The 15121-nt window shown below is 34.5% G+C and overlaps 1 protein-coding gene across 4 annotated transcripts in view; it reads left to right on the plus strand.

Moving 5' to 3' along the window:
• The window catches only part of RB1CC1 (RB1 inducible coiled-coil 1), a 69798-nt gene that overhangs the window by 24044 nt on the left and 30633 nt on the right, over positions 1 to 15121 (plus strand). For all 4 annotated transcript variants that reach the window (XM_021555700.3, XM_021555699.3, XM_021555701.3 and 1 more), the window contains exons 6-8: positions 8872 to 9074; positions 10154 to 10589; positions 14538 to 14708. In XM_021555700.3, the coding sequence (XP_021411375.2) occupies positions 8872 to 9074; positions 10154 to 10589; positions 14538 to 14708 (810 nt within the window). The remainder of the gene's footprint in view (positions 1 to 8871; positions 9075 to 10153; positions 10590 to 14537; positions 14709 to 15121) is intronic.

Raw genomic sequence — 15121 nt, forward strand, 5'->3', positions numbered from 1 at the left:
TTTAATACTACACAGCAGAATTTAAAGAAAAGTGTTAACTGTTGTGTACAGAACAGGTTTGGTTTCCCCCTTGGCGTTCTGACTTGTCAGGAAGGAGAAGGGTCTTGTGAATAATGTGAAATAATGTGATCATGACATACTGTCTGATTTAAGGCAAGAATTGAGTCCAGTAGACTCTTTCTCTCGCCCCCACCTGTTGACAGTTAGGGCTGACTTTGTAAATAGGACCTTGAGTTACTAGGTGTCTGTGAGTCATATGACTGTCATAGGCAAGAGTAGATATCAATGTGATTTCAGCTAAGGAGTAGGAGGTTTTCAGTTGTGCTCTTTGAAGAGTGAGGGTTCTGGTTTTAACAGCTGCAACTGAAAGTGCTTCCAAACCATTCTTTGTGAAGTATTAAGAGGAGGTTATAAAAGTAAGCAAGGCTGATAGCTTCTAAACACTTAACACAGTGATTTGATGTGAAGGGAGAGCTGTAGTAATTACTACAGTCTTTGTGTTTGTGTTTTGTTTTTGAGGGTAAGGGAAGTGAAAGGTGATGATACTCAGTCTCGTGTTTCTCACTGTTGTTTTATCTGGCTCCTCTGTTTTGTGCCCTGTTTTGTGCTCTTAGATTATTAATTTGGATTTCAGTTTGGTAAAATTACTACAGCAATGGAACATACTTAGTCCCTCTGGAGTAAGTGTTTTTTATTCCAAGGTTTTATAAAAGATACTCCTGTTTAGACTTGAAAAGTTGGTGCTGCCTAATTTTCCCTCTTTGATTCTGAAGATTATATTAATATGCAGTGCATGCAAGTTTGTTTCAGTGTTTATGCCATTAAATATGTTATTTAGATCTTTCATTAAATATGTTATTTAGATCTTTCTAAATATTTAAATGACATATTTATAGTTCTTTTCATATTCTTGCAGCAGGCCTATAATACTATAGAATTTAGTTACAGACTGGAGACTTTATACAGAGACAGTGATCATGAGTTGATGTGCAAGGAGAAAATAAATGTTTCCATACTTAGTGTCACCTGTTCGTAGTATTGCAGGATTGGGGAAAACGGGGAAAGGAATTGTCTTCAAACATGGATCCAAGTAGCAGGTGTTATTTTTAGCCTGAAGATATATTTTCAGGAAGATTATTATTAGTTCTCCACTTTTGACAGTTCTTCCCTGCTTATAAAATGGGTATTTGTTTTCTCATGAAAAACTTGGAAATTTATTTAAAGATTAAGTAGGTAGATAGTGATATTTTAAAATCTGATTCACCTTTACATCCACATTTAATTTTATCCAAGATTTTAAATGTTTTAAAGCCATAGGCTCTGTGTTAGGCTGTGAAGATGAATTGAGTACTTCTCTGGGATGTCAGGGGACTGACAAATCCATCATATATAAGAGAAGATTAGTAAATAGTCTGTTGTGATTTTTAGATGTACCAAGCTATGAAAACTGTATAAAGAAATATTGTAGTGTTGTACTAAAGTAGTTTTTCATGATACCTGCTTGAAGAATATTGAACAGTAATTCAGAAGAAACTGACGGAGAACAGGGAATGTGGTTAGAGCATTAATCTTCTCCAAGGTTCACCATAAGCCTCTTGCCTGGGAGGAAGAAGGAGCATGGGGTATTAATCCTTCTCAAAATTGATTAAGATCTGGGGAGAGCTAGAAAGGCTCTGAACCTCTGTGGTTGTGTGACTGATGCACCCAAAGCCACACTGAAAGTACTGTATGTGAGAGTTCCTGAAAAATAATCCAAGCTTTCTTTTTATTCATTCTAGAGAAATGGTAATCTGCTTTACCAGAAAAGCAGAATGACAGTACTTGATTATGGCGAGGTTTTTGCCTGTTGTAATTATTTAGAGCATTTTATTTAATTAAATTTGATTAATTAATATTTACTACTAATACAAATGCTATTATATGATAATGTACTAGGAAAATAAAGGTTGCATTCTAAATTATTGCTAATGAAAAAGTCTTACCTGTTCTTGTCAACAACACAAAGCAGTAATTTGTAAATATTAAAAGAAGGGAAGAATATTTGATAGCTACTTGTTTCTATTTAATCTGGTGTCTGCTCTACCCAGAGACTATAGGATATGATCTTTAAAATCAGACTTGACAGGAAGTTGCAAGCATACAATTAACACTAACTTATATTGAAAGTAAAAAAAGGTACGTCAAAAAAGTTACAATCTTTTTTTAGATTTCATAACTCCTAACCAGAAATTTCCTGTGGGAAATATATCTTGCATTTTCTGTTTTCTGTGGTACTGTGTTTGTCATACATCCATTTTTTGTTTCTTTCTGTTTTCATGATTTTAACATCTATTACAGATTTTCTTAAGTTCCTACTCACTGCCTGTGATCTCATTACCTAGAATTCACAGCATAAAGATTAAGTAGCTTTAAACAAGCTGCATCTGTTCCCTCAACTCATTCCTTTACCATTCAAACTGAAATTCTTGCCATGGGTTTTGTGATTTGCAATATGGTGTCTTTGTTCATACATGTTTTTAAAAAGCTCAGGTAAATCAACTTTCTGAACCTGTTTCTATTTTGTGTCTTGGCATTCTGGTTTCTCTTGGGCTAAAAACTTACATTTGAGATGTCTCTCCCTAAAGGGTTCCAGGTTGCCCTTTTTACAACTAGCCTAGTCTCCCACCTTTCTTGCAGTTGATCAATTCTTGCCTTGAGCTGCAATATGTGGACATTGAGGTGCACACAGTGTTTGCAAAACGTTACATGCACACCAGCTGAGAAAACAAGCTGTTCTCTACACAGTATGTTGTGCAATAGGCTGTGTTGTGTCAATCTTACGGTCTTTTAGCACCACTACTTAAAATAATTTCTGGTAGCTTGGCCTTTAGGAAAGGATTTTTTTTTAATATTATTGGTTTTTTGTGATCTAACTGAAGCTCCCATGTAATTTGTCCGAGAAAGATATTGAACTTTTTGTGAGTGGGTATGTTTCACACTTCATGGGGTGTTGCTGCTGTCATGATCAAACTGTCAATTCCCGTCAGTTTGTCTTTGAGAAATGAAAATGAGGATGAGAAACTGTGTGGTCATTTCATTTGGTTGCGTAAAACTGTGGCTGTAGTCATAGTACATAGTCATAGATCATTCTCAGTTTAGTTTTAAACACTTCAGGTATTTAAGCCAAGAAGTATAGTCATGCTTCCTGAAAGCTGTGGATCTACTATTTAGAGAAATGCTCTTTTCTACCAGAAAGTTGCTTTGAGACTCTCTGGAAAGAATTATTTTAAAATATTAATGTTCTCTCAATCTTTTGAAGTAATTGTGCAGGGTGAGGTAAAATGGGTTTATCCCAAAGTTTATCCCAAAATATAAATTAAAGATTTACTCTAAGGTAGGTCTTTCTAAATGCTGCTCTACCTTTTATTTTTTTTGACCTTTGTAACCAAAACTTTAGATCAAGCTTTCATAAAGTTGATCAGAACAAAAAGAGTTGTGTGACTTGGAATCAAGCTAGTGGAAGCCAATGCTCACTTTATACCATGGTTTGTATCCCAATTGTAGTGGTTTATGTAATTTCTAATTTTTTTTTGATGGGAAGTTCTGTCACTTGACTTCTCCAAACCTGCTTATAATATCAGGGAGAACTAGTGAAAGCAGTAGTGAAGAAAGTAATTAATCTGTGACGTAAAAAATTACTTCTGCTCTGCTATGCTGGTGAAAAAAGTACTTTCTGAGTAGGAAATAAGTAATGAACTGTGTGGACAAATGTCCAAAGGATGCAGTCAGCAAAAATACCCAATATTAATGGAGAATGAAATTTTGAGCTGTCTACTGAAAGGAGAGAAGTTGCCATGAAATATCGCTTCCATCACAGAGAAGTTAACTGCTCCAGTTACAGGTTTTAGAAACTTAAATGTTGAAGTGTATCTTAATTTGGTAGGTTCATGTCATAGCTGTGAATGTATTAGAGATAATGGTCTTTGTTACTAATTTTGGTAAACAAGGTAACGGTTCCTTGTTATGAAAGCATTTATCTGCTGTTGCAGTGTGTAAATTCTTGAAATTTTACTTTCAAGGATCATTTTTATTGGTCTGAGGTTGATTTTTACGGTGATTGAAACCCATAAGGAGTCCATTTCACAGGATTTCAGACACATGGCAATAGAGGACTTTGACTTATTTCCTTCTACTGCAGGGTTTTAGAGAATGGAAAGAACCCTGCATTTCCTGAGAACATTTGTTCTTTAGAGGTAAGTCCAAAGACTGCTTAAGACAAACAGACCTTTGTCAGATTTTGCTCATTCAGATGAGCGGAACTATGATAGTAGGATGCAGAGACAGCCTTGAAATTAATCCTAAATGCTTCACCAGTTAATTTTTGCTTTAAATAAAACATAATCTGTTGCTTCTACTGATTTTTGGTTGAAACCTAGAATATAGAATTAATTATAGAAAGATTCTTCATCAGAAAAATCACCTAAATTTAAGTTGTAATTCTCAAAGGAAATAATTCAACTGCACACTTCATTACAATATCCAGCCAAAGATTAAATGCATTCTGGTGGCCCTGTGGATTTCTTGAAAAATTGGATAGTGAAGATGTCATTATTTACTATTCAACGTAACAGCACATGGGGATTAATCTGGGTCTTGATATTCATGTTCTGGTAGTGGTGCTCTTTTAGGTCCTCATTCCAGTGTGCAGTGAGGTGACTGGTGTTCTAGATATGCTGCTGTACCACTGTAGGATGAATGTAGCCCTACAAGGCAACTGAAGTTAACTTTTGTGCTCTGTGAACTATTGGGTGTCTGCCAGTAAGACTTGAGTGTGTCTGTGAATAGTCAATGACAAAAGCAAGCCTGTTGTTAGGCAGGCTTCCTTTTCTGTGCTGGAGCTGGCAACCTAAATGCAAAGTATTAAACCATATGTTAGATTGCAGGCCTTTACTTCTGTGCTTGGTACAATTCAGCTTTTAGGCTTCATTTAGCAGAGAGCTACTTAATTCTTTCTTGTAAAGAGCCATACAGTTGTATAAAATGAATTGCTCTAGTTCCTTCTAAAGTAGCCTGAGATCTCTCACAAAAATATTGTCTATGGAGGTAGCATGTAGGAAGAACAAGGCACATCACCTGAAGGTTTATTTCAGAAGTGATGGCAAGATAAGAAAGGTACATTTATGTAGTTTTTAATTTCATAAATTCAAAGAAAATTAAGTTACATAGGTACTCCAAAGGATGCAAAACAACTTCTCCGCTGTGTTTTCTTGCTGCATGCTTTCATATTTTGAAAGCAGAATGACTGAAACAAAACAAATGAAATAATAGTTTAACATAGTGTTCTTGTATGCACTAGTATCTGCTTAGTATAGTCTAAGTCTGAAACAATTCTGGCATGTGGACAAATAGTTACTCCATGTGGTTTGACCTTCATTAGAGCCATCTGTTTGGAACCTCTTGAATTCAGTGTAATTTTCTTTACTATTTAATGAGCTTATTTCATGGTATGGCTTAAGAAACCAGCATCATAAACATTACTGTGTTTCTGTGGACTCTTAATTGCAAGCCATGCTAACATAATTCTCCTGTTTGCCCCCTACCACCTAGACTGAATTTCTTTGGCACATGTAAAAATAACTTTGAGAGGATGATAATATGGCATGCTATTGTAATAGCTTGCATATGTACCCTGAAACGTGTCTGTTCATTTATACAATTGGATTTGTAGTCTGTTAGCATATGTATAACTTTGAAAATGTGTTGCTTGAAAGAAACTTAGCTAATGAATTTTGATCTCAGAGTTAGCTCAGAAAAAAATCTGTCTCTGAGAGACAGTATGTCTCAATGCTTATGATTGAAGTGATTTATGAGCAATATTAATGATGGCTTTCATAAGGGAATTTTTAATTTAATGTCCACATCTCCTGTGTATACATTAAGAAGCTGCAGCTCATCTGACAATGAATACCTAGTTACATACTTAGATGGCCTTGGGGTATGTTTTTATAATACTTCCTTTAGGCATGTATCTGTTTATACAAGAGATACTGATACTTATTAGAATGTCCTTCTCTTACAAGGTTTCTGAAAAATTAACAAATATTCATTTGCTACTCTGGGAAATACTGTTGACCCTTGCTTTTGACTGCTGGGATAGGAGTTTGCTTTTTCCCAGACTACTGGGATAGGAGCTCCTGGTTTGGTTAAATTTGAGTAAATCGCTGCAGGTTAGACTTAGGTACAGAGTGTTAGTGCTGGTTTTCAGCTGTGCAACAAGTGATCTCAATTGTGAGGATGATTTTTTTTTTCTGCTTGTAACTTGTTTTGTGTTTGAAAGTGTTTTGTTGTGGAAACAGGCTTGTTAATACTAAAATTTTAAATTGCCAACACTTAAGTTCTTAAATAAGTATCAAAAGTGACATATAATAAAACTTCATAGGGCAGCTCTTGCTTATAACTTTTGACTTCTATTGTGAACACAATAAATGTATCTATCTAGCTGAAAAAGCAAACATTTCCCATTAGTTAAGACTGTCTCAGGGTGGAAAGTTTGGTCATATGAAGCCTAGTGCATACTTTAATGTGTTAAACACATGAGCTGTGCTGTGCTAAGTGAGCTCGTCCAAAGGAAAATAGAACTGGCAAAAACCTCTACTCAGGGCATGTAAAGAAACAGCTGAGTCCAGTCTTTATCTGTTGGTACTCATTTGGAGGAACTGCATAAAAAGACTTGATTATTAATTTTGATTTTGTAGGTGGCTTATGTTGTTTTAAACTGTTTGAAATTAATGTGTGTTGTTATATATTCTCTCACTCTTCTGGAACTATGGCTTATAATGGTTTGGAGTGGTATAGCTCCTAATTTGGTGGAAGGTAGACTTTGAGAGAGAATGATTTTTGTAAGTTGAAAGTAAAATGTTTTTGTACATTTCCAGGATGTACATTTGAATGAAGCAGAGACATTCAGTTACCTTTTCAGCTTCATATTCTTAGTATACTTTTTTAGTATATGTTAGGGTAAAACAGCCTGTTCTTTTGGCTCTTAATATGATAACCGAGGAAGCAGTAATTCTGCTTTTTTTATATGCTGTGCGATTTGCCTTCGAATAACTTGTATACAAAGTCAATTTAAGACAGTAAAAAAATGTTCAAATGTTCAGGTAAATATTGCATTTGTCAGCTTATGTACATTTAAATTGTACAGCCAAACTGGGGATAGTCTGGAGAAAATGACTTGCAGATTTCAGCATTGTCTGGATACCATTCCAGGTGTTATTGGTTGATTTTTGACTTGGGAATCAAGAGTTCTTGCAGGAACTAAAATAATCATTCATTTCAAACTGGAAATCATCATTCTCGCATGCACAGGAAGCTGCCAAAGTTCAGAAAACAAAAAGAGACTGATAACAAGTTCAGAAAACACAAAGAGTGATAGGAATTTGTATTAATAGCTTAGGATGTTATTGGAGATGCATATATAACTGTTTTGAATATTCATCCTTCATCTGCTCATAGCTTATTTATCAGAGATTTGAAGGACAGTAGAATTTTGTCATGCTTCTTGAAACACAGCTTGGACTTCTGAAACAGGAGGATGATCATAACTTTCAGGTTTTGTCAATATGAATTATGAAATATTTGTTTAAAATGCCATGTAGTTTTGTGGTTTATTTCAAAATGTAAGTGTTGTTGGTCCCTAAATTTTTTTGAGTGTGCATATGTGCTGCTAACCATGTGTTCAGCAGCAAATGCATTCTGCAATATACGGATGTGTTAGGTTTTTAACACCGCTTTCTCACTGTATTTTGTATAACTTGTTTTTCCATGCATGGTTTTCTCATGCATGATGGGACAGGGGAGTTGTGTTCAGTCCTGGTTTAACAGCATGCTCAACCAGCAAAAAGTTTTTGCAGAAGACCTTTTTCTTGTAGGTTAGATAGATGCTAAAACCTAATATGTAGATGTGTGCAGGAAAGTATTTTCCAAGGAGTCTGTTACTGGTAATGTTTTGAGCTGAAGGATTTATTGTCTGACTTTTTTAATACTTTTTGATGATTTGGTAGACCCTTTGAGGGGAAAAGCCTTTTTCTTAAATTCCTAAACTTAAAATAGTTTCTTTTCCTACTAGTTGAAAATTTGGTATTTATTCTAATGGGCATTGCTGTTAGTACATGGTTTTTAAGATCTGGTAATTGCCATATGTAGACCTCTGCTTTAACTTTTCCAAGTGGGGCAGTAAATTCTCACCCTGTGGCAGTACAATGCCTCTGTGTCATCTAGTACTTTCACAGAAAAACTTTCACAATGGTTTGCAGATGCCAAGTTTCAGGGTATGTTTTAGAGTTTTGTGGACATTGTACTGCTGCTTGTCATGTTACATCTGGTTTATTAATCAGTGAAAGGCTTAAATTATTTGCCGTGCTGTTTCCTCATGCATCTCTTCTTGCACCTGATCCACCTGTGCTTTTTGCTGACTGATTGTGCATTTTATTGTCTTGTTCTGAGATTCTGCTTGGCTCATCAAAAAGGTCCAATTCTCCTTATTGGACCTTACTTGCCAGTTTTTTCTATCATATTATTGGTGTGAGGGTTATTATTCGGGGTTATTATTCATGTATGTGTGTACCCTGAATATTTTATATTATCAGCATTTAATTAATTTTATAAGGTGGTTTTGGAATTACAGTTTTCACCTCTCTGTTATGAAGAGTTCTCCTCTCAGTAAATAGTACATTTTTGTCATCTAATTTACTTCCTTTATTCTTAAATTTTTAAAAAATGTTATTTTTATGAGGTTTTAAGGTGTATAACTTTCAATCTGTCTAAACATCTTGTTTTATGTTAATATCTTCAATAACAGCCTAATTAGTATTTTGTTGATCGTTTTTTCAGGAAATGTATGAGGTTGCCAAGAAACTTTGCTCCTTTTGTGAAGGTCTTGTACATGATGAGCATCTTCAACATCAAGGCTGGGCTGCTATAATGGCCAACTTGGAAGATTGTACATACTCTTACCAAAAGCTGCTTTTCAAGTTTGAAAATGTGTATTCAAGCTATTTGCAGTCCATAGATGATATCAAATTGAAACTTACACAGTAGGTTTGCTGTTAAATTCAATTTACTCAAATTTACTCTATTTTAAACTTAGTTTTTTAAAGTGTTTTATGTCTGGTTCTAATTCTGATTAATTAGCATGTCTTTGATTATGTGTCATGGAGAGCATTCATTTTGTTCATGCTAGTGACTTTTTTAACAGACATTTTTCCTTGTATTTGTCAGCACAAAGAAACCTCTATTGAATTATGTGGAAGATAAACTTTTTAGTGTACAGCTGCTTAAGAGCTGGAGTCATTCCAAAAATGCACTACAAAAAGGTGGATAAGAAATCTAGATATTAACATGTTTAAATACTTATTTACACTTTTGAATTAATTGGCTTTTAACCACTTGAACTGATATTTAGAATTACAATCTGTGTTGAAAGTATAAAGTCATAGCATAAACTTTGAGTGAATTTGTATACTTTTGAAAGGAATGAGGGGGACACCTATGTAGATATATAGCTATTGTATGTATGTGTATGTATCTTGTGTCCTGCAAACTCTGGGTTTTCAAAGAAAATCTTCTATATCTTTGTAGCCACTATAGTATTATGGTATTTCTATGAGTGCTTTGCTTAATAGACTATAAATGGATATTGGATCATTAAAAAAAAAAGAAACCATAAATATGTTTTGTCTTTAAAAAAAAATTGAGCTTCATAGCTTTTACCAAGTAGAAACTATTCAAACTCTGCAAAACTAGTCAGACAGAGGACACTGATAAGTGTTGATATCCATGCAGACAGGAAACATAAGTCCCAGTTGTACATTTAAACAAAGAAGTAAGTGGGTGTCTCTGTTAATCACTTCTTTTCATTCACTATAAGTTTGGAGGTGTAGAAGATACTATATTCAGCAATGGGAGAGCAAAATCTTTGGCTTCTTTAGTTGTCCTTCCATGATGTTGATATTCAGCACAGAAGTTTTGAAGGGTAGTTGCAAAATAATTTCGAAATCTTCTTCAATTCTAAAATTAATTGCAGTTCATATTGTGGATGATTTTAATCTAAGATTTCATGTTGTGTTGGCTTCTAGATATTGATGGGTCTTTTCTTTTCACTTTTCTAAAAAAGCTTGGGTTCTGCTGTTTCTATTATGGCCAAGATACCACTGCTGGAGTGCCTAACAAGACATAGTTACAGAGAGTGTTTAGGAAGACTGGAGTCTTCACCTGAACATCGAGGAGCAGAAAGCGAAGACACTGAGGATGGGAAATCTGCTGAATTGGTGCTTTATCCTGATGTATCTAAAGTGAACAGTAAATCAATGTTAGCATCATTTTGCAAGTCAGTTGAACATTCAGCTTTGGAAGGCACAGATCCTGAAAATGTAAAAGATGATAAGGAATCTGGTCAAAATGCTACTGTCCAGGACAATGAAATGTCAGTAGAACTGAAAGATGATGATCAGCCTTCCTTCAATGTGTCTTTGTTAGACTGGATAAATGTTCAAGATAGACCTAATGATGTTGAATCCCTGGTCAGAAAATGTTTTGATTCCATGAGCAGGGTAAGTTAATTTATTTTTTTTTTTAATCAAATTACATTGCATTGAGGGCTGCTGCTTTTTTTTTTTTTTTTTCCCAGATGCAGGTGCTTTTGAACTGACTGACTCAACTATTTTTTAACTTGTTTCTCAGATAACTTTCTGAATGAAAGCCAAAGCAGAGAATGAGGAGGGATAAGTGTGACGGAAGTGTTTTATGAGTTTGGATGTTAAGAATTTGATCTTTAGGAAGATGTATAATTTTATGAATGCTTGTTATCTTGCTTACATTTCAAATAGCCATTTCTTTTAGAAAGCCAAAAGCTTCTTATAGCCTATAAGCAAAGTGACACTACTATTGTTTCTTTGCCTTTTTCATAGATACTACATTTAGAATAAAAATAAAGATTTTCCTGGATCAAAATTACTGTTCTTTGAGTTTAAAATAGATAAGCCCTTATTAAAATATAGAAAAATTTTATATGGTTAATTGGGATAAATTTATAATCTGTATCTCAACCTTCTTTATTAGCTGATACAGAGGTGCTCAGAAGGGTCCAGGCAGTCAGTTTGTGTATCTGATGCTGGAAGAATACAACAGGGCTCACTTTACTTTCAAAATTAATATTTTAATCAGTGAGCATTATAACCTTTTTAACTTCTTTTGCCTATAATTTTCCTTCCCTCTTTGCTTTCACTGTAGCTGATATTTCTTACCCCTTGTTTACATAGGTGTAATATATTATTACAGCACAACATACCTTGAACAAAGAAAACAATTTCTGTTGTCTTTGACCCTTTATTTCCTCTGTAAGGTAGGACTGGAAGACTGAATCAGTGATTTCTAAATCCCATCTATTGTAGGGAACATCATGGTATGATCAGTTCTGTACATTGATATTTTGATACTGTCTTAAAATTAATTGGAGAATTTGGCTTAATTTTAAGGGCTGTCTTAGATTTTAGTAGTGCAGAAAAGGCTAAAGAAAAGATTGGACATGACACAAGGTTTTTTTCTTTAATAAAAACAAGAGTTTATTTTGTATGATAAAGAATTCCTGTTGGCTGAAGTCTGAGACAGTCCTCCATTCTGTTTGTTCAGTAATGCTATAAGGTACTTTCTACTATTATAAAACAAGAGTAACAGAACCCACTAGATGGGTTGTGAGACAATAAATTCAATTTCTACATAGTACTAACAGAACATGGATGCGTGCTAAAAATTTTAAAAATTAATATTTGAAGAAATGGATATTAAGCAATTACTTCCAAATAAATTACAGATTTCCAAAATACACAGAAATGCTAAGAATACTTTAGTGCATACTCTTCCTTTTTTGATCAGCTTGTAGTCTTATCTGACATATATCACATGTTTTAAAGGCGCTGTTTTGTACTTGTCTATTCTATCCTTGTCTTATCTAAGATTTGGCAGAAATCCTTTATTTTGGCTATTGTAATTGTTTTGGAATTGCAGTCAATTTTTATGGGAAAAAAATGTGATTGAACCCACAAAAAATGAAGTTTCTTTTTGTATTCATGGCATAAGCAGAATTGGCAGGTAGGGAAAGTGCTTCTGTCAGAGTATTCTGGCCACCACCAGAGTAGTTGTGATTGATAAGTCCTGATGCATTTTGGTCCACAAAAAACCCCATAGCTTTGAAGTAATGAGTTCCTGATTCTTCTTAGGAAAACATTAATTTACTTTGTTTTGATAGCAGTAAAAGCAGACAAAGCATTGAATCTTTGCTTACCATTGGTTTAGAATTAGTTGAAAACAGAACTGGCCTGCAGCTGCAAAGGAAAAGAAAATCCTAAATAAATATCTTGCAACATAATTTTTATTTAATGTTCATTTGAGATGACACTTTAATATAAAAAAATATAGAATAAAACTTTTGCCTGCATTCTCCCTGTGCCCTTTCTTTCTTGTAAATGCGAGCCATACAAGTGGTTTTTGACTGCTATTCTTATTTCAAAACTGAATTCAGGTAAGATTTTCCTGAAAGCTTAAAGCACAAGAGTTAAGAGGTTTATACATTTGGTACTGGTAGTCTTGACATTGGTGTGTTGCACAGAGTGCTGCTAAGTTTCTGATGGTTGTAGCCTCTAGATGTTTCTACAAAAAGGCACTTCTAATTGCAGAAACCTTGGCTGCAGTAAAAGCACTGGGTAAGTAGGAGCTAACCAGGTGTTTTTAAGTGCTGTTGCAGCCATTTAAATAAGAGGCTAGAAATGGAAAATAGTTTTAAAAGATGAAAAGAGCAGTATTCCAGTGAAGGTAGAGATGGATTGTACAGATGCAGTTAGGTTAAAGATGGGATGAAAAGGGTGGATGGAGGAAATAGGTAAGAAAAGAATGAGAGGAATAGCCATTCTTTGTAAAAAGAGATAAAACATCATTAGTTTAAGAAGGTAAAAAGAGAAAACACCCACCATATTGTTCTTTAATATTTTGTTTGTTAAGAAACTCTTCTGGCTGCTGTTGTGGACTAATTCAGGATGTCTTAGGGAGTAATCCTGAATAGCGTGGCAGTGAAGATGATCCTGTACAATCCATCTGGTTAAATACTTCTGTTACTGTTTCCTGAGGATGGAAAAGTGACTTGAGACCAAGATTCAGAAGACATCACATGCAAAAAATTAACCTTTGTATTCAGAGAATTTGGATGCATTTTGTCACAATAATAGCAGCACTTATTGTTTATTCTAAGGAGTTCTGGGCTACTACTAGGTTTTAGTACTTTCCCATTTCCCATGCAGTTTTTGGTTGGCTGGCATTTTGTTTTGGTTTTTTTGTGTTTTTTTTTCTTCATTTTTTGTTTGAAGTGAATGGAAGACCTATTCTTTATAGTTGTTCCTTAATTTTTAATGTTTCTCCTCTCCAGATTCCTCTCTACCTCTCCCAGAAGGTTGTTTCCAGAATGAAGTTGTGTGTGAAAACCTAGTTAAATAATACATTGAGGGGAAAATACACTTTTCTTTGTTACTATTGAGTCAAATTAATGTGGTTTTTTTTTTGAGGATGGAGGTTGATTTGTGTACTCTGTAAGTGGCTTAAACCCTGCATGTTGATGAAAGAAGCCAGTTCTGTGACAACCAGTGTGACTTTACAAATAGCATCCTTTTCACTGGATTTTCTTATAAGAGATGGCCTACCATGATAATTTTGGATAAATTTGGGCAAATTTGTTCATCTTCTGCTATCACCTAATGATATTTACTGTGTTCTTAACTAACATATTTCGGGTTTACTCTAAACTCTGACCTTCATAAGTAGCAATTACCTATGTTGTTTCTAGAACTCTTATTTTAAGTTACTACTCTTATAGTGAAGTATGAAGAGTCACCCTTAGTATCTGTGGACATTGGTAGACTCTTAATGTTTCAAATACTTCTCTTTTTCTGTAATATTATGCAATAACTTTTAAAATGTGTTTTTGTTACGGGAAAAAAGCCTCTAGCTAAAAGTATGACAAATATACTAGTTTTCCATGGGGTTTTTTCTGGTTGCTTAGAAATTATTTGCTTTTTTAAGTAGTCAATTAAAACACTCATTTAGTGAGAAAAGATTGATGGTTCTTGCATCTTTTTCTCACTACCCTCCCTTCTGTCACATTCATAATTGGTTTTGATTCCAGCTGAATGATGGACTCTGCCACAGGTCAGATTATCCATTAGCTATAAAGTGCCTCTTTCCCCCGTACCTCAACTTGTCCCCTCAACCAATGTCCCTTCCCTTTATAAGGATCCACATTGCTCTGATGGTCTGGTTGGAATACTTCAGAAAAAATCATGCTGCTGTATAGAATCCATAGACTCATTTACTGAGAATTCTGAAACAGATAGATGTAGCCATATATTAGATGAAAGGAAAAAAAAAAAGGAAAATGTTGAGGTTTAAAAAAATCTTATTTAGCTAACTTAAATCACCTTTCAGTGTGTCAGCTACTAATAAATTTCTTTTTTTAGCTTGATCCAAGGATCATCCAACCCTTTCTGACAGAATGTCGCCAAACTATCGCCAAACTAGATAATCAGAACATGAAGGCTATTAAAGGTCTTGAGGATAGACTCTATGCATTGGACCAGATGATAGCAAGCTGCAGCAGACTGGTGAATGAACAAAAAGAACTTGCTCAGGTAATACACAATTGTGTGTGCAACATTGAAAGATGGCAGGGTTTTGATATGTGTATGGTGTTAAAGTTATAATGAACCAATTGCATGTCTTTATGCAAGATAGTTTTCGACACCCCACACTGGGGTTGGTCAATAAGGTGCTATTTCTTAATAATTTGGCATTTAAATATTAGTGGGTTTTACATTTTGCTGTCATGTTTTCACATGGTTTAAAGCTATAGCTAGAAAATCAGAACTTCAGTAAGAGTTGAGTAGATCAATTTTAATTTTGAAGGGAGATATGGAATCCTTGGTAATTTATCACTCCGTGATATAGGATCAGGGAATAGGTTAATAGTTGATCATCAGTATTGTAGTAAGGAGAAAAAGTAGTATGCCTTCAGCGGACAGTGTCATTTTAAGTGATAAGAAAT

Source organism: Lonchura striata, chromosome 1 (assembly GCF_046129695.1).
Source record: "Lonchura striata isolate bLonStr1 chromosome 1, bLonStr1.mat, whole genome shotgun sequence".
Classification (NCBI taxonomy): domain Eukaryota; kingdom Metazoa; phylum Chordata; class Aves; order Passeriformes; family Estrildidae; genus Lonchura; species Lonchura striata.